The sequence below is a fragment of the Cajanus cajan genome, chromosome 1, assembly GCF_000230855.2.
Source record: "Cajanus cajan strain Asha chromosome 1, NIPB_CcT2T_4, whole genome shotgun sequence".
Taxonomy (NCBI): Eukaryota; Viridiplantae; Streptophyta; class Magnoliopsida; order Fabales; family Fabaceae; genus Cajanus; species Cajanus cajan.
This window is the reverse complement of record NC_138517.1, coordinates 17,795,483-17,815,176: the sequence shown is the minus strand read 5'-3', so window position 1 is coordinate 17,815,176 and position 19,694 is coordinate 17,795,483. Positions and strand designations below refer to the sequence as shown.

The following is a 19,694-nucleotide window of genomic DNA, read 5'->3' as shown; positions in this document are numbered from 1 at the left end:
ATCTCTTTCTCCTAGAAGCTTCACAAAGGAACTTCTCCTTTGTGCTTGGTTCCTCAAGTTTCTCTCCTTCAAGAGAAACCGAACCACTTTGGGAAGCATCTTCAAGCTTTTGGAGCTTGAACTCATCCAAATCTTCCATTGGCATGAAGAACCTCAAGAGAAAAAGGGACTTCGCATGGTTCAACTTGAAGAAACATCAATCTTCTCCAAGTAGTTCCATCACAACCTAGGCACCTCATCAAGAAACACCTCAGCAAACTCCTTCACCACATCTATCTCAGCAATGACCCTCTCGGTCTCCACACTCAAAGAAGCAAGCAAAATACAGCAGTCTGCTCCACCTCTCATCAATGATTCAGCTTGGCCAGCTGAAATCAATAGCTCATCCTCCACCTGAAGAAAGATCTACCTCCTATTAGCACAATCTATAAAGATACGATTGGCAGATAACCAATTCATCCCTAAGATTATGTCAATATCCACCAAAGGCAAACAGATCAAGTTCACCTTGTACCTCTTCTCATTCACAATAATAGGACAACCAACACACAGCTCAGAAGCAACTACAGAAGTAGAAGTGGGCGTCGACCCTAGCAGTCTCAACCCCAAAGCACACACCGACACACGCAGCATAGCAGCACATGCATAAGAAATAAAGGAATGAAAAGATCCAGAGTCAAACAGAATCATCACATCCTTACCAGCGGCTTTACGCTTCCCCTTCGCAAGGTCAGAAGAAGTAGAAGCTTCAGCCCCAGCCAAGGTGAACACCCTCCCAGTAGCAGCAGGTCTATCGCCTCTCTAAGCACCCCTATCCGGTCTATTTCTGGCGGGACAGTTGGTCGACTCGTGACCCATCTGATGGCAGCTGAAACACCGGTTCTCCGTGTGAGGACAATCCTGAACAAAATGGGGTCTAGCACACCTGTAGCATCTGAGAGTGGCACCTCCACCCTGTTTCCTTCCTCTAGCAACATCAGCAGGTTGCCTTATGACAAGACCCCCTTGCTGTGGTTGGGGCCTATCATATGGCTTCCTCTGACCTCCACCTTTCTTGGACCTAGCTGGTCCCTCAGCAGTCTTAATCACACGGTTGCCACCTTCCAACCGCTAAATAACCTTCGCCTTCTCAACTAAGGCCAGAAACTCAGTGATGGCTATAGGCACCACCACCCTCTTCAGCTCTTGCTTCAGACCCTCAGCAAACGTCCTGCATTTTCAAGCCTAAAAAATCACCAATCTCATCGCATAATTGGATACAAACATCCCACCCTGGTGCAACCGCATGATTTCAGCCTCCTTGGCGTGCCTCACGCTTTCCGGAAAGTACTTCTCAAGAAACACCCTCTTGAAGCACTCCCAGTCAACAGTCACTCCTCGAGCAACCAACATATGGTGGGTGCCTCTCCACCAATGTTCAGCCTCCCCAACCAGCATGTAGACAGTATATGTCAGCCTCCTCTCCTGAGAACATCCCGACACAGTGAAGATCTTCTCTAGCTCACAGATCCAGTGGTCAGCCACCTCTGGGTTTGCATCTCTCTTAAACTACGGAGGATGGCATTTGCGGAACTCAGCAAGATCCTGGCTCTCCTGTGACTCCACTAGTCTTGCTACACCAGCTCCAGCTCTATCAGCATCCATCCTACCAAAGTAGGCATTCTGCTGTTGCATAGTCATAGTCATCATCTCCATGGCACGGGCTATCTGCTCGTTAGTTCTAGTCATTGTCTACAAAAGTAACAACACCTTCAGTATACAATAACTAAACCAAACAACAATCATCAGTACAGTAATCAACACAATCACAAAGCTCAACACAACAAAAGCCTAAAGGAACCACCCCCAAAGAGTGTCCACTAGACTCGAACTGCTCTGATACCATAAAAGTGTAACGACCTGCCTGGCCGTCACACATAACAAACAACACCGGCAACACGCAGAATAGAACATACATATAACTAACTAAAGTATATACAATATGTCTAGCCTAGGGCTTAAAAAAATATCAAAGTACGAAATATAGCCCAATTGCTACACTGAGTAGCTAAAACTGAAAAATATCAAAAATACATCCATTGCATCTGTCAACTATAGACCTGCCTCAAGACACCAACCTATCCCTGTTCTGCTCCTATACACAGTATGATCATTGCAGTCCAAACCACATGAAAACAACAAAGGGTAAACTAGTGAAAAGAATCAGCACATATATATATAACTACAAAAATTATAAACAACTACAGCTTATCAGCACATCATCTAGTTTAGCAACATCAGCATACAACTCATCACACGTACAACTCACATAATTCAGCAAAACAACATTAAACAAACAATGCGTCGTCACGCATATCAGCTCGGAGATTTCCTACAACAACTCAGCCTTACGGCCTACAATAGTTTATATCAGCATTCAACACAGCACAACATAGCAGCAATAACAGCATACAACATAGCTTAACTTTATACAGCACAACTTAAACATCATAATAATTCAGCATAAACATCTCACAGCACAACAAAATCATCACTCAGCTCAACAACATTCATCATTAACAGCTTAAATCAGCATATATATCAGCATACATCGGCATGTATCAGCATATATCAACATATTAAAGAAACACACATCCGCGCCCGGCGCACTCATGGTTGCGCTCGACGTGGCCCAACCAGAGAGCTGCAAGGCTCAAACGCGCCCGACACAATTCCAACTGCGCCCGGCGTGCTAGGAGGCAAAGACTCCAAGGAGCCTCACACGCCCAGCGTGCCAAACCCGCGCTCGGCACAAGGAAGCTAGAGACCTTCCCAAGGTCTCACGCCCAGCGCAATACCAATTGCACCCGGCACCACCCCTGGCAGAGACTCACAAGGAGTCTCCACGCCCGGTGAGACATAGTGCCCAGTGTGGTCCAACCACGCCCGGCGTGAGCCATCCAGGGGCTTCCATTCTCAAGCTCGCCCGGCGCACATAACCTTGCGCCCGGTGGGCTTGCCCAATAGAGCTCTTATTGGTCACGCGCCCGGCGCCAAGAATTGCGCCCGGCGTGCAATCAAGCAACAGCTCTCCAAGTTTGAAAATCTTCGTCAAAACCTGCACAAACAACCAAAAATTCCACATGCAAGCCACCCAAAATACCACATTTTCATCAAATCGTTCAAATACCCCAGCTTTACCCACATGCAACCATCACAACATGAAAATCCCTATATTTTCATCAAACCCCGAAACACCCGAAAAACACATTTTCCTTCAAAACAGCCTATCATCTTCGACATTCAAACACTCCGTGAGTTTCTAACTCACTCAAAAAACAACCAGCAAGAATCCTAGCTTCCCTTACCTCGGTGAGACGATTTCGAGCTCCGGGAAGAGAAGAAGAAGAAAACGAGCGAAGAAAAGAGACAGAGAAGTGAATCCGCGCTTCAACTAGCTTCCAACACTACGAATCGGCACCTAAGGTCACCAAGAAGAATCAACAAGTGAGCAGAGAATTTGGGGGAGAAAAGAGTATGAGAGTTAGAGTTAAATGGAAGTGAGGGAGAAGAGAATGAAAGGAAGGTAGCAAGGTCTCACACACCTGACTTAAAAACTGTGTGCGACACTAAGAACTGCGATCGGTGCCCCAACGTGAACCTGCATTACTTAACTTCGCGAAATCTTGCGTATTTCATAACCAAACATGTAATTATAGCATTCAATCGGTAAAAACACTTCAAATAACACCCAGATCATGAATCCATATTCAATTTTATGTAAACTACCTCAAATCTTGTCAAAAGATCATACCCCTAATTGTTTCTCATATGGTTTCCCCCAAGAACCCACAAAGCACTCTAATTCATATCAAAACTTATCTAATTTCAAAATCAAGCACATATTCATGCATCACATCCAACCAAAAACCCAACAAAAAACTCATATATTAAAACAGAAAACTTTCATAATCTGCCTGTTCCTAGAGCGTGCATCAGGCAAGGGATTGGGGGTCAATCCTGCTACCCAACAATTATTCCCACACCCCCAAGTGAGGTTTCTCACTCCTCCCTTACCTTAATGAACAGAAGATGAAGCACGAGCAGAATCGGGTTGGTTCTCTTCTTTAGGTTCTCCTTAGTCTTTAGAAGCATAGAAAGAAAATGAGTCAGGAAGAAGTGAATACGTGAAATGATTTGGTAACCTCTGATAACCTCTCTTAACCTTTTTTTTACTCAATTAATAAAATAAATATTAATAATAAATATCAAAAGACCTCCACGTCCCTCATTCCCTTCTCATAAAAATAAAAATAATTAAAATATACTCTCTCTTTAATAATCAACATAAACATAAGCATACATATTAATAAAATACATTTTATAAAATGTCTCGTGCTTCACTAATTAAAAATAATAATAATAAATAATATTTCATAAATAAAATAGAGATCATATAATTAATTAAATAATATTAAAACTTTAAAATAAATATATTAATATACGAAAATAATTTCCAAAATATTATTAATATAAGGTATGAAAACTGGGGTGTTACAACAACTATTATATATGAGGGACCAAAATTTCATTTAAGCCTCAATTATATATACCAATAAATACTATGTTATATAAATTATATTTAAAATTTGTATAAATTAAATATTTTTAAACATATAAATTATATTTTTGATTATGATAAATAATTTATATTATAAAATAATATTATTTTTATTTATTGATAATTTATTTTTAAAATATTAAATTTTAATTTATAAATAAATATTATAAACAACTAAATTAGATAAAAACATAAAAGAATCTTTAAAAATTCGAAGAAAATTTCTTTGAAAAGTTCTTACACAAAAAAGACGTATTTAATATAAAAAGGTTGATTAAATTTATGAAAATATTATTTTATTTATTATACTATTGAATATGAATATATTTAATTTAAATACATTGACAATAAATAAAAATACTATTATTTAATTATATCATACCATGTTTCATAAAATTTTTAACTTTTCTATTAATTATTTTACAAGTCATATATATCTAGACTTATTTTCATATTAGTTTGTGAATACGAAAATCTTAACATTGACTATGCATGAAAATTAGGTTCATATTAAACAATTTAATATTAAAAATACAATGTTTTCACGGAACGGTGAGGGGATGGCGACAGGTTGAGAATCCAGGGACAAAAGACAAAGAGTTAAAAACAAAAGGTAATGTTTCAGTGTTAATTTGTAAATTTGCATAATGACTTATTTAATGCAAACAGTATATGAACAGCTACAGTGATCAATTTAAAAAGTTTGTTTTGCATGTCTTGCATGTTCTCGAACAGTATGGAGTGAAGAACTTTGAAATATTAAATATATTACTTTCAAAGATTATTAATTTAATCACCATTTGTGGATGTACATTATAATTGAGCGTTAGACATCGTAACTAATATTTTAACATGAGTAAAAAATATTTATTAATTGAAATATATTTTTAATTCTTCAAGTTTAAGGTAATTTTATTTTTGTCTGCTCTCAAATTTAAAATTTATATTTTAGTCCCATTAATTTTTAAAAATCTTGTTTTAGTTCTTTAAATCATTAATAACATATTTATAAATTGAGATAATTATATAATATAAAATGTGATGTTTTATTAACAGAGATAAATATATTTTATGCAATAATATTTGACAAACTTCTGAATAAAATTTGAGTATAAGATCTAAAATAAGATTTTTTAAAAAATTACAAAGATTAAAAAGACTAATATTAAATTTGAGATATTAAAATTAAATTTATTTTAAATTTGAGAGACTAAAAATATATAAGTCATATTTATTTTTATATTTATCAATTTTAATATATAAATTATATTTTAGATTTATAATAAATGATTAAAGTTGTAGTAAAAGCATTTTTACATTGAATTGAATTATATTAAGAAGAGAATTTTCACTTTATGTGTGTTCATAATTTTCAATAGAGATTAGTTAGTGTTTGTGATGATGAATACCTCGTATCAATAACATATTTTAAAAAATTGAGTTGGATAACCAATTAAAAAAATCACGTAGACATAAAATAAAAAGAGAATAGCCAAAAGATATATATGTTTTTTGGTCCAATTACAAAGACGATGTGTGAAATATACTTGAGAAGAAAATAAGTGTTTATAATGTCTAGATGAGAGACTCAAGATAGTTATAATCTTGCTTTAGAACTTGTTTTCCTTTTTTAAGAGTAAAAAAGGTAGTTTTTGTTATGAATAATAATTAGTGGCTTAATTAGTGGATGTCAATATTCATTATCAATCATTACCATTTATATGTCCGTTATGTATTATTCTTTTTATTGTGTAATTGTTTAGTTACCACATGTACTTACAAATAGGTTACTCCTCTCCCAAAGATTATACACCAGTCAGATTCTTTTCTCCATTTCATATTGTCTCTTTTCTTTTCTCTACTTTTTCTTCCTTTTATAACACGTTATCAGCACGATAGTCTTTCCGCTATTGGTGTTGCAACTATAAGACAAAGCTGTGAAGAATTTTCTTGAAGAAGGTCATATTTTTTAAGACAAATATTTCAAGGTTAGCTATTCATTTTCCATAATAAGATTTTATCAAGAATTTGTATTGTTTACATTGTTATGAATCAAATACTCCTGAAGACATTATAGTAGTCCTGAAGACACTATTAAATAAAGAAATTCTTCATACATTTTTGAAATTTGTCTAGAAGACAATATCAAAGAAGAATGTTCAACCTCTTTTATTTTATTTTTTTTTTCTCACCAGAAGTGGGAAAATGGTGAAAAAAAAAAATGAAACCGAAAGAACAAATTTTGTTTTTGTTTTTTGTTTTTTTTGTTTTTGAAATTGAATGATTCTCCGTGAATGATATGCGTTGTAAAATTGTACAATTCTTCATGAATGTTATATATATACACATATAATGATTTTGCAATGATCTAGAAGACATTGTCAAATTTAAAAATTGTAAGCATTTTTTTTTCTCACCAAAGTGAGATAATTGTGCAAAAATGAAAAATAGAACGATATTTTCTCACCGGAAGTGAGATAATTGTATGACAATGAAAATAAAAGAATATTTTCTCACCGGAAGTGAGATAATTATACAACAATGAAAATAAAAGGATATTTTCTCACTGTAAGTGAGATAATTGTACAAAAATGAAAATAAAAGAATATTTTCCTCACCGGAAGTGAGAAAATAATATAAAAAGTGAAAAATAAAATAAATTTCACCAGAAGTGAAAAATTTTTATATAAATATATTAATTTTATTTGATTCTTTGATATAAATGAGGTCATCACCGGAAGTGGAATAATTTTGTAAATGTCATAATTATAATGTTAAATGATATTTGAGACACTTATGTGTTACATCATTGAATCTTAAAGAGTTTAGTTTCAAATCTTATTGATAAAATTGGTATTATTTGTTTTCATAATGTTATGCGTCTATTATTTTAATTGATGGAGATATCATTACGTTATAATTTGATTGTGATTTGTACAAAAATACTAGAATTTAATGAAATTATGATCAATGTTTATTTCCTTAATTTTTCTATATAACATTTATAAGGAGAATAATTTTCCTAATTTTTAGCATTATTTTTTTCTCTCCTTAAAGTCAACCTAGCAATGACATAAATATCTTTTTATTATATTTTTTTAATAAGTATAATTAGAAAGACTCACTTGTTTTTTTTATATAAAGAAAGTCATAAACAAGTTATAAATTTTTTTTTTCCAAATGAATATATGATTGTGTTGTATCCTTCATTTCCTAAAATGATAAAATAAAGTGTTAGTGAGATATGTTTTTAATATTTTTTGTATGAAGCATTTATTTGTAAATAATATAGATGAGATGATATAAAAAAAATTAGTGTAAATTTTGATATTAAATTGATGTCTAAAGATACACAACAAGAATGTCATTTTTATAATGATTTCTCAATTTGAAAAATGTATTATATTTTTCATACATCTATTTTGCTCTAGAAGTAGCAATATTTTTTTTATATAAAAAAGGATTAAGAAATATCCTTAGTTGGTTTATTGTCTCTTGAAAACTAAAACAAAATATTGAGATTTTTTTTTATGCAAGAGACCATTTTAACTAACATTATTTCATTCCCTGAAGTGAATGTTCTAATGTATTAATTTTTGTCTTCTCATATTCGATAATGCGAGAAGTTAATGTTACGTGGTACGACAAATATAATTGAAGGCTCCAGAAGAGCTAATATATTATTACTGAAAGACACGAAGTTGCATATTAAAAATGCATTATATTTTTCTATCTTACAGAAACTTATTGAGTTTCAAGGATATTCGTTTAAATGAGTTTCATATTAAAACAAACAATGAAGAAAATGTAGAATATCTTTATGTCATGAAACTCCACTTGAATAAAAAGGAAGTATTGGAAAAATTATTTACGTTTTCCTATGAACTGTATTGCACGTATATTAATACAATTGAAACACATACTATTGTAAACCAGAAGTTTACAAATCAAAATAAATTTGAGGTTTGGCATGATCAGTTGGGTCACCCTAAGACTATCATGATGCGAAAAGTAATTGAAAATTCATGTGGACATTTATTGAAGAGCCAGGAGATTCTTCAATCAAATATTTTTTTCATGTACTGCTTGTTCCCAAGGGAAGTTAATAATCAGATCATCACCAGCAAAAATTGGGGATGAATCTATCTTATTTTTAGAAGGGATACAAGGTTATATTTGTGGACCAATACACCCCCCATGTGGACTATTTAGATGATTTTAATTGATGCGTCAACAAGATGATCACATGTTTGTTTATTATCAACTCGCATCCAAGCATTTGCGAGATTATTAGTTCAACTAATTAGATTAAGAGCTCATTTTCCTGACTATCCAATTAAGAAAATTTGTTTGGATAATGCTGGTGAATTCACATTTCATTCTTTTAATGAGTTGATTTTCCCAACATCAGGGGGAGAACACAAATAGCTAGAAAAAGATATTAGTTGGAATGAATTATCACTATCTCATTTTGATCCTCGTACAAAACAATGTGAACTAGAAGTTCAAAAGATAATTCAGTTGCAAAATCTAGCCAACCAATTACCAAATGTATTCACAGATACAAAAAGGGTGACTAAGTCATATGTACCAGCGGCTAATGCTCCAATAAGAGTCGAAGTCCCTGTTGGACAATTTAATAATACAAACGATTCACAAATACGCCTGAAGCGTGATAGACCAATTGGTTCAAAGGATAAGAATCCTCGAATAAAAAAGGGAGCTAAAGAGCAAAATGACCAAATTGAGGATGTATAAACTCAAAAATATTCCTATGACATAACTAATATTCTAGTTCCAGAAGAAACTCAGGTACCTGAAATTATTGAAAATGAAGAGATCTCAATAAATTATGTCATGAATGGAATACGATGGAATCGAAACAATGTCAATATTGATGACGTGTTTGTGTATAATATAGCGCTAAATGAAATAAATGATATTGAGGATCAAGAACCAAAGTCCATCAACGATTGTCGACAAAGAAATGATTGGCCAAAATGGAAAGATGCAATTGAGGCAGAATTAGACTCACTTGCTAAACGAAAAGTTTTTGAACCGGTACTACGTACACCAAAAGGTGTAAAACCAATTGGATACAAATGGGTTTTTGTGCGAAAACGAAATGAAAATGGTGAAATTGTGAGATACAAAGCAAGACTAGTTGCTCAAGGTTTTTCACAAAGACCGGTATTGATTTTGAAGAGACATATTCACCTGTAATGGATGCAAACACTTTTCGATATTTAATTAGTTTGGTTGTACATGAAAAACTTAATTTACATCTAATGGATGTAGTTTCATCATATTTATATGGCTCTCTTGATGCTGACATTTATATGAAACTCTCAGAAGGATTTAATTTGCCTGACGATACAATTTCTAGAGAAGATTATTCGATTAAATTAAATAAGTCCCTATATGGGTTAAAGCAATCAGGTCGTATGTGGTATAATCGACTAAGTGAATACTTGTTACAAGAATGATATAAAAATGATTCAATTTGTCCGTGTATATTTATAAAAGGATTTGAAAATAGATTTGCCATAATTGTAGTTTATGTAGATGACATAAACATTATTGGAACTCCTAAAGAGCTTTCAAAAGCAATAGATTGCTTAAAGAAAGAATTTGAAATGAAGAATCTAGGAAGGACAAAGTTTTGTCTAGGATTGCAAGTTGAATACTTAGAAAATGGAATTCTTGTGCATCAAGAAGCTTATATAACAAAGGTGCTTAAAAGGTTTTATATGGACAAATCACATCCATTGTGCACTCCCATGGTTGTAAGATCTTTAGATGTTAATAAAGATCCATTTAGATCCCAAGAAAATGATGAAAAAATACTTGGTCCTAAAGTACCATATCTTAGTGCTATAGGAGCACTAATGTACCTTGCTAATTATACACGACCTGATATAACATTTGCTGTTAATTTGTTAGCAAGATATAGTTCTTCACCTACACGAAGACATTGGAATGGAGTTAAACAAATACTTCGTTATCTTAGAGGTACAATGGATATGGGGTTATTATATTCAAATGTTTCCAAACCAGAACTAAATGGTTATGCAGACGCAGGTTATTTGTCGGATCCTCATAATGGTAAATCACAAACAGGATATTTGTTTACAAGTGGTGGTACATCTATTTCATGGCGATCTGTAAAAAAACTATATCAGCCACTTCATCTAATCATGCTGAAATTTTAGCATTACATGAGGCAAGTCGTGAATGTGTTTGGCTAAGATCTGTGATTCAACACATATGGGAAACTTGTGGTTTATCTTCTGGAAAAATGACATCGACAGTTATATATGAAGATAATGCTACATGTATTGCACAATTGAAAGATGGATACATAAAGGGAGATAGAACAAAACATATTCTACCAAAATTCTTTTTTACTCATGATCTTCAAAGGAATGGTGATATAAATGTTGAACAAGTCCGCTCAAGTGACAACCTAGTAGATCTCTTTACAAAGTCACTTCCAAGAAAAGTTTTTGAACAATTGATACACAAGATTGAATTCCGTCGTCTTAAAGATTGTATGCATGAGGGGGAGAAATAAATATTTATGAATGATGTACTCTTTTTCCTTCACTAGGTTTTATCCCACAGGGTTTTTCCTAGTAAGGTTTTAACGAGGCACATTCTAAATATTGGACATCCAAGGGGGAGTGTTATGAATAATAATTAGTGGCTTAATTAGTGGATGCCAATATTCATTATCAATCATTACCATTTATATGTCCGTTATGTATTATTCTTTTTATTGTGTAATTGTTTAGTTACCACATGTACTTATAAATAGGTTACTCCTCTCCCAAAGATTATACATCAGTCAGATTCTTTTCTCCATCTCATATTGTCTTGTTTCTTCTCTCTACTTTTTCTTCCTTTTATAACAGTTTTTTTTTTTAGAAGAGTACAAATAGTACATAAAAGATACCAACTCATAACTATCGGGAGTCAAATTAAACATGCTGAAAATCTTATAATTAAGTAAGAAAAATAATTTTCTTTAATATTTGTAAATACTAATTTATGGTATAGGAGTATATACTTCCCCAAAAAAATAATCTCTACCATTTTATTTTCTACCAAAAAATAATCTCTACCATTTTACTTTCTACAGTAACTTTGTTTTTAATCGATTAAAATACGTGTATCCCTATGGGCTTTAAAAAGGCATGTGTTAGTGTGAATTTTGAAGAAATCACGTGGAATTTAATCATGTATTTAAAGCAAGCATAAACGCATAAATGAAGGTCTAGTTTGTATTTATTTGGAAACGTATTTCTAAGGTTCTTTTAAGGGTCATTTAACTCATCAATTCTAATGATTCTAATGGTACTGTTCTTAACATTTTCTTATTGCACAACTCTGACCGAAATGATTTTAGATCCTTAACGAGTACGTTTTAAAATTGAAGTCGACAAATATGATTGTATATTTGATAGTTACATCACACATCTAGAAGTAGCGAATAGCGTATTGCAATGTGAATCTCATAATCCGACGATTATAAACCATTTCATTAGTAAGGACTTGCCTAAGAAAATCTTCCAATGCAGCTCATACACAACCTTATTCTTTATTATAATACCCTTTTACTAGGTAAGATAGACAACAAAGTTGTCAAAAAAGCAACATTTTGCAGCATTAATGTGATTCTGCAGATTGAAAATGAGACCAGATTCATTGACAAGCTGCTTGAATAGCGATCCTTCATTCTTCATCAAGCTCATTGGTTCATCATACTCCACTAATTTGCCTGTCAAGAAAAGTATACATTTCAATGAAGAAAACAAGTAAATGATAAAATATACACTTTTTTTTTCTAAGAAAACTCTGAAAATCAAGTACATCATAGTTTACTTGGTATCATTAAATCAACTACCTTAATGTTTATTATATTAGCCTTTTACTAGGTGAATGTCCTCTTCCAAACAACATGGCTATATATGGTGTGTGTCAAACCAAGTGCTATAGAATTCCAGTTAGGAATATATGAACTGCACTATTTGCACTCTTTAACTTGTCCTCATATTGAGGAAAGTATAGTTTGATTAGGTATTAACATAAGAAAATGAAAACAGAGTTATGAATTAGTCTGAAAAATTTTTGTTGGGCCAGATAAGGGGGTTTTCAATTGTAAAAAATGCAATTTACCATCACTTATTGAAAGAACCATAGTGCAATCCATCACAGTTGGTATCCTGTGTGCTACTGTGATCACAGTACAATCGGCAAACTCAGTCCTAATGGTTTTCTGCAGAATCAAATCAGTTGCATTGTCGATTGATGCAGTTGCTTCATCCAACACTAATATCCTACTTCTCCTTAGAAGCGCACGCCCCAAACAAAATAATTGCCTTTGTCCCATGCTCCAGTTTGATCCATCTTCAACAACTGTTTAACAATTTGTTACTAGTTATTATTAATATTGGTGACATAGTTCCTATAATGACGAATATGTACCTGATGAGTTTAATCCTTCTTCTTTCTCTTGGATAGCTTCTCGCAACTGACACTTCCCGAGAACCTTCATATTGAGCAACAATTAGGATACATTTGCTATGCAAAGCAAAGATAAATAGAATGTCACAAAGTTTTACCTCCCATATGTCTTGATCAGAGTGTTGAGATAGAGGGTCCAAATTGAATCTAACTGTCCCATTAAAAAGGGTAGGATCCTGAGGTATAACACCAAAACGTGACCTCAAATCATGAAGGCCAATAGAAGTGATGTCTATGCCATCAACTACAATTTTTCCACCTGCTGGCTCCACAAGACGAAATAAAGCAGCTATAAGAGTGGACTTCCCACTGCCTGTCCTGCCAACAATTCCAATCTTGTGGCCTGCTTTGAATGTGCATGTGATTCCATGGAGTATAAGTGGTCCATCAGGCCTGTATCGTATCTGTCTTGGAATAAACAGCCAAATTATATATGCAGTTCATTTGAAAGGTCATTTTTCAACATTATGATATACATTTTAAATAGGATTAATTGCACTTTTTGCCACCCGAGTTTCACAATTTTACAAATTTTATCACCTAACTTTTGAAATGCACATTTTTCAATCCAATTTTCAAAATTTCGTACATTTTGCCTTTCTATTAGTTGACCGTCTAATGTTATTAATTGAATATTGGTGTGACACATTGATTGACATAACATGTTAATTGATTACGTGAATTATTGATGTAGGATATAAAAGATGATATGACATAATGTGAGTGTCACATCAATAATTAATGACATATATCAATGTATCATGTCAACAGTCAACATTTCACGTTAATGGTCAACTAATGCAATAGATGATTAATTAAAGGCATGACAGAATGCTCGAAAATTTGAAAGTTGAGTAGAAAAATGTGCGATTTAAAAGTGGAGTGGTAAAATTCACAAAATAGTGGTTGGATAGCAAAAGTTGCAATAAACCTTTTAAATAAGTACCAATTACCTGCAAGTCATTTAGTTCTACTTTACCAACGTCTGGCCAATTCGAAGGTGGACGATTTCCTTCAATTACTTCTTGTGCCTCACTTGGTATATGCATATATTGATTCAGCCTCTCTACAGAGATTATGTAATTTGCAAGATTGCATTGACTTTGAATTGAAAATACTAGCTGAGCATTTAGTAAGGCCATAAGAGAGAGCCATGCCAATGAATCCTAGAACAAAGGATTAAAAATTAAGAATCTTCCATCAAGAGATATAATGGCACTATTTGACGATAAAAGCAAATAATTTGAAGATAATTGTAATGCTCAAAGTCATGCATTTCACATGTAACAATGACCAAAGTCTCACCAGAGGCAAAAGTCCCAGGTGGAAGCATAACCATGCATAGTGCTGTGGAGGCAAGAAGTACTGCACTAACTATTTCTAATCTTTGGATCAGCCACTCATTTGAGGCAAAACTATGGAAGAAAGGACTAGCATTGATGTCAATTAAATCAAGATTCTTCTCAAAGAAACGATCTTCTTCTTCAAAGGCTCTTATTGTCACAACTCCAGCAGTAGTTTCAGCTACATGATTAGCTACAAAGGACTTTGTTGTGCCATTCATGCGCATCACTTCTTTTGCAGTGGAGAAATAGTATCTCTAGTTTCAAAAGAGAAACACTGTGTAACTTTTGAACCATAGATATTTGATATTATACAAAAACAATTATTAAAATATGTTGAGATACAAACAACTCCCTCATCGATAAAATAAGACAAGAAATAATAACTTATATGATACAAACATACTTCAATAATCGAGAGACCTTTTGAGTAATGACCAAAAGCAAAACTGCGAGGGCTTAGACCCAAAGCGGACAATATCTCATCATTATGGAGTATGCTTGTGTAATAACCATATAATAATAACCTCAGACAAATACCATAAAAATGACCTCACTCTGGTATCAGAGCAGGTTTGATTTGGTGACAATCAATAACGTTATAACCCCTCATAACTCATAACAATGATGTGATATATAAAGACAGATTCCGCTGCATGAAAGGTTAGGTCTCTTGTTTGAGAGAAACAAGTCACACATTGATAAAATAATACAAACATACTTCAATGATCGAGAGGCCTTTTGGGTAATGACCAAAAGCAAAACCGTGAGGGCTTAGACCCAAAACGGATAATATCTCATCATTGTGGAGTATGCTTGTGTAATAACCATATAATAATAACCTCAGACAAATACCATAAAAATGACCTCACTCTGGTATCAGAGCAGGTTTGATTTGGTGACAATCAATAACGTTATAACCCCTCATAACTCATAACAATGATGTGATATATAAAGACAGATTCCGCTGCATGAAAGGTTAGGTCTCTTGTTTGAGAGAAACAAGTCACACATTGATAAAATAATACAAACATACTTCAATGATCGAGAGGCCTTTTGGGTAATGACCAAAAGCAAAACCGTGAGGGCTTAGACCCAAAACGGATAATATCTCATCATTGTGGAGTATGCTTGTGTAACAAATACCATAAAATAACCTCATCAATGAGCTACCAAAATATAAAAGCTGAAGGACAATGAGCTTTATCTAGCTAAATTTGATGGCTTTTGCAATGCTAATCAAACAGAAGAAACAATTTAAGCATCACAATATTTTTCAAAGAAGAATTTGTTCATTACCTGCAAACGTATTGCAATGTAAACCACCGGTACAGAGAGAATCAAGATTTGCCAAGTGATAATTGCTAAAACCGAGAGATTAGAATAGAAGTTTGTAGTACCTCCCACAGAATAAGCAATGATAAATGGAACATCAAGGTCCATGATGCTTAGATCTGATGAGACCTAAACAAGAAAATGACAATCAAAATATTGTTACTTCCACTCCAATTCATAGCAAAGAAAGAAATTGTTTAATATACTTACCCTACTAAGTATCCTTCCCAAGGGTGTAGAGTCATAAAAAGACATTGGTGCACGAAAAAGGGATTGTGTTAACTGTAAAAATAAATTTGTGGATGATTGAATACCCAAGGCAACTACAAGAAGAGTTCTGATCAACAAGAAAATTGTAGACATTGCCCCAATCAAGAAGTAAACTACAATCAACCGCAATGTGCTGACTTGGGAATTGTCAACATTAGCAGCCATCCATGAGTTCTGCAATATCTGGCAAATGACAAATAGAAGGTGACAAAGAGAAGCAACGAAGAAGTATATATAGCCTCTCATCTGATTCAAATATTGCAAGTACGGCTTCAACCCTATGTCTCCTATCTCTCTCTCTTCTTGCTTTATTAATTGATTCCCAGTTGATGCTTTTGACTGCTCCATGAAAGCTTGTGTAATCTCTCTAGCAGAAGTTGAATGTTTCTGCGAAAAAGTAACATTCACAGGCTTGTCAGAACCAGCAGTTTTCTTGTGAGCATTAACAAGATCTTGGAATTCCTGGCTTGAGGTCAACAAATGATGATAAGGAGCAGCTTCTAGGATTTCCCCATTTGACATCAACTATGAAAGCAAGGAAAAAAATCAGCCTATAAGTAGAAGCAAGGTGAATAGGAAGGATATGGAATTTTGCCTTCAGATTTATGAATTACCAAAACAGAATCGAAAGCTGGTAGAAAGTCAACTTGATGAGTAACGAGTAAAACAGTTTTCTCTTTAAGACCATCTATTATGTATTCCTGCCAAGTTTCAAAGCCATTTTGAGTAAAGAATGATACATAAAACATAAATATAGTATGCGAAGAAAGGATAATATCATTACATTAAACAAATTTGTGGCAGTATGTGCATCAACAGCACTGAATGGATCATCCAAGAGATATACATCAGCATTCTGATAAAGAGCACGTGCAAGTTGAATTCGCTGCTTCTGACCTCCACTCAAGTTAACTCCTCTCTCACCTATTTCAGTGAGGTCTCCGAGAGGAAACAGCTCCAGGTCCTTCAGTAAAGAAGATCTACGAAGTGTTTCTTGATATCTATCAGCATCCAAATCAGATCCAAACATATTTTGCCGTATAGTACCAGTTTGTATCCATGCTGTTTGAGAAACATATGCAAACTTCCCATAAACTTTAATCTGTAATTCAAGAGAGAATTAAACACCCTATTAATATTGAACTATAAAGTAGAAAAGTCATCAACATGATAGCCAATTAGAGTAGCCCAAGATTTAGTAGTGTATTTTATGAGCATTGAAGGAATAAAAGCTTACGGTTCCTTTTAGCATAGGAACTTCTCCAAGAATTGTAGCTAATAGGGTTGATTTTCCCGAGCCAACTTCTCCACAAATAGCCAACTTTTGCCCATGTCTAACCTCCAAGTTTATGTTCCTAAGTGTTGACTTTGATACATTACCTTCCCATGAAAAGTCAGCAGATTTGATTGAAATTGAGCCTCTAATACCATCATCAAAACACCAATTCCTGAAATTCTTACTTTGCAATTCAGGTGCCTCAAGGAATTTAACAATCCTGGCAAATGCCACTTTAGCCTGTATGATCACCCCAACAACATCTGGGATGCCTGTAATTGGCTCCTGCACAAGGCGTAAAGTTGCCACAAATGTGAAAACACTATTTGCATGCAGAGGAATTTTCAAGAAGTAACACGTTGCGAAAGAAGCCGCGGAGACCAATATGGGTGAGGTCCAAAATAGAAAGATGTTGTATGCCTTTCTCGATTGCACTGCACCTAACAATTTCAATTCCAAACTTCTTAGTCTTTCTATAGCATTTTTGAAATGGGTTTCCCATGCATACAATTTCAGGACTTTCATATTCGCAAGAGCTTCAGAACTGGCCTTCAATCTCTCATCTTGTGCCACCATGAGTTTGCTCTGATACTTATGCTGCAACTTTGCTAGTGGAGTGTTGCAAACCACAGTGAGAACTATCACCACCAATGAGGCAATTGTTGCTATCCCAATAGCATTAAAAAGTATCACTAAAGCAATACATATTTGAAGGCTTGTTGTCCAAGTCTTGTGAAACCAAAATGGGAATTCTCCAATTCTATAAGCATCCACAGTCACATAATTCATAATCTCACCACCAGAGTGTGTCAATCTAGCTGCACTGGATAGCCTCAATAACTTTTTATAAATGGCTGCTGTAAGTTGTGACCTAACTTTCATCCCAACAAGCCTAGCGTGGAAATACCACTGTCTTTGTGATAGTGACTCTATGATCTTTATAGCAAAAAGTGATATGACCAATACATAACCCTCATATTTGAAGCTTCCATTACCCTCAGCAACCAATATAAAAGCATTCAGAAGTACAGGACCAGTAGACAAGGTGAGTACCTTGAGCAATGCAAACAATCCTGACACCAAAATCTCTCTCCTGTGGCACAAAATTATTGTCCACAACACTGATGATTGTGACAATGGTTCTTTTCCTTTTTGTCTGTTCAATTGTTCTAAAAACACAAAATAGCAACTTTCTGCTCGATCTGATTCTCCCAACTTTGGGATATCCTCGTCCTCAAGTGTTTTCTCTTGGCCCCTTTTCATCAGTGGATTCAGCCACAAGAACAACATCCTACTGAAGAATCCAGCTTTCGCAAATGGGGTTACATAGTTATCAGGATCAACTTCATTAAGGTGACCATTTAAAGGGTCATAGAGGCCCTCATCAAAATCTCTGTCAATCTCTTCACGTTTAAATACTTTGTAAGTGCACAAGAGTAGTAAAACTGCTCCTGGAAGAGACAGAACATCTAAAGCTTCCTTGAAAGATAACTCTCTGCTACCAATTGCACAAAACATGGATAAAACACAGAAAATAGTGGAAACAAAGAGTGTAAGAAGAGAAAACAACCACAACCATGATCTTGTAAGTTGTTTCAACTGAAGACTTACACTTAAGCCTACCAACAAGCATCTTAATCCTTGGAAAAGTTCTAGCAACCACCCATTGGAGGAAGAATACTGTGGCTTTTCCTTAACTTCTCCTCTATAACCCAAATGCCTAAGCACAAATGCAACAACCCCAAAGAGCCATTGGTTATGGCTGAAATCAGCTGCATGTTTGAATATATTTGAACCTGAAACTGACCCTGAAATGGTCTTAAGAAAGATTTATGGATCAAGATGCATGCCAGTGTGATCAGTAGTAGCACATCAAAGCAAATGACCAAGAACTGATTGGTGCATGTAGAAGGATCTTTTAAAAATTTGAAATCATAACAGAAAGGTGGCTTTCCTCCAGTTCCACCACAATCAGAATCCCCACAAAGCATGCTCCAAAAATTTTCCATCATTGAAGGTTCTTTTGGCGGCTCAAACTCTGACATGTTAGGTCCAGAGTAGGCTTAATAGTTACTCACAGCTAAAATAAGAGATGAGTAAAAAAGAGACAAGGGAGAAAATAACCACAGTAAAAATATTATTTACTGAAAGGGAGGAAATTACAACACTTCTCTCTCTATAACTTACTCCTTTCTATTAGGAGACTACTACTACCGAGAACAGATCTCAAGGTGTATAAGAGAGGAAGAGAGAAGAGAAGAAGATTTGGGATGAAAATTATGGTTTTCAGCTTCCCTATTTATAGGAAAGTCCCAATGGCATTTTCGTAATTTCTCCTAAACTT

At 34.3% G+C, this 19,694-nt stretch overlaps 1 protein-coding gene and 1 pseudogene across 2 annotated transcripts; both read right to left on the bottom strand.

Annotated features, from left to right (window-relative positions):
* Nucleotides 1-219: 219 nt before the first annotated feature.
* LOC145950736 (uncharacterized) lies at nt 220-1,695 on the bottom strand. Its single transcript, XM_083062431.1, has 5 exons — nt 1,618-1,695; nt 1,237-1,548; nt 855-1,110; nt 508-746; nt 220-393 (listed from the first exon to the last, which is right to left on the bottom strand). Exons 1-5 carry the CDS (start codon nt 1,693-1,695, stop codon nt 220-222), a joined length of 1,059 nt encoding a protein of 352 aa, XP_082918557.1.
* Nucleotides 1,696-12,051: 10,356 nt separating this feature from the next.
* Nucleotides 12,052-19,396, bottom strand: LOC109793823 (ABC transporter C family member 10-like; annotated as a pseudogene). The gene is made up of 11 exons (XR_014434344.1): nt 17,312-19,396; nt 16,859-17,176; nt 16,689-16,775; nt 16,015-16,599; nt 15,769-15,933; nt 14,432-14,726; nt 14,080-14,292; nt 13,225-13,530; nt 13,088-13,151; nt 12,779-13,018; nt 12,052-12,380 (listed from the first exon to the last, which is right to left on the bottom strand). The product of XR_014434344.1 is annotated as an ABC transporter C family member 10-like (transcript).
* Between the last annotated feature and the right edge of the window lie 298 nt (nt 19,397-19,694).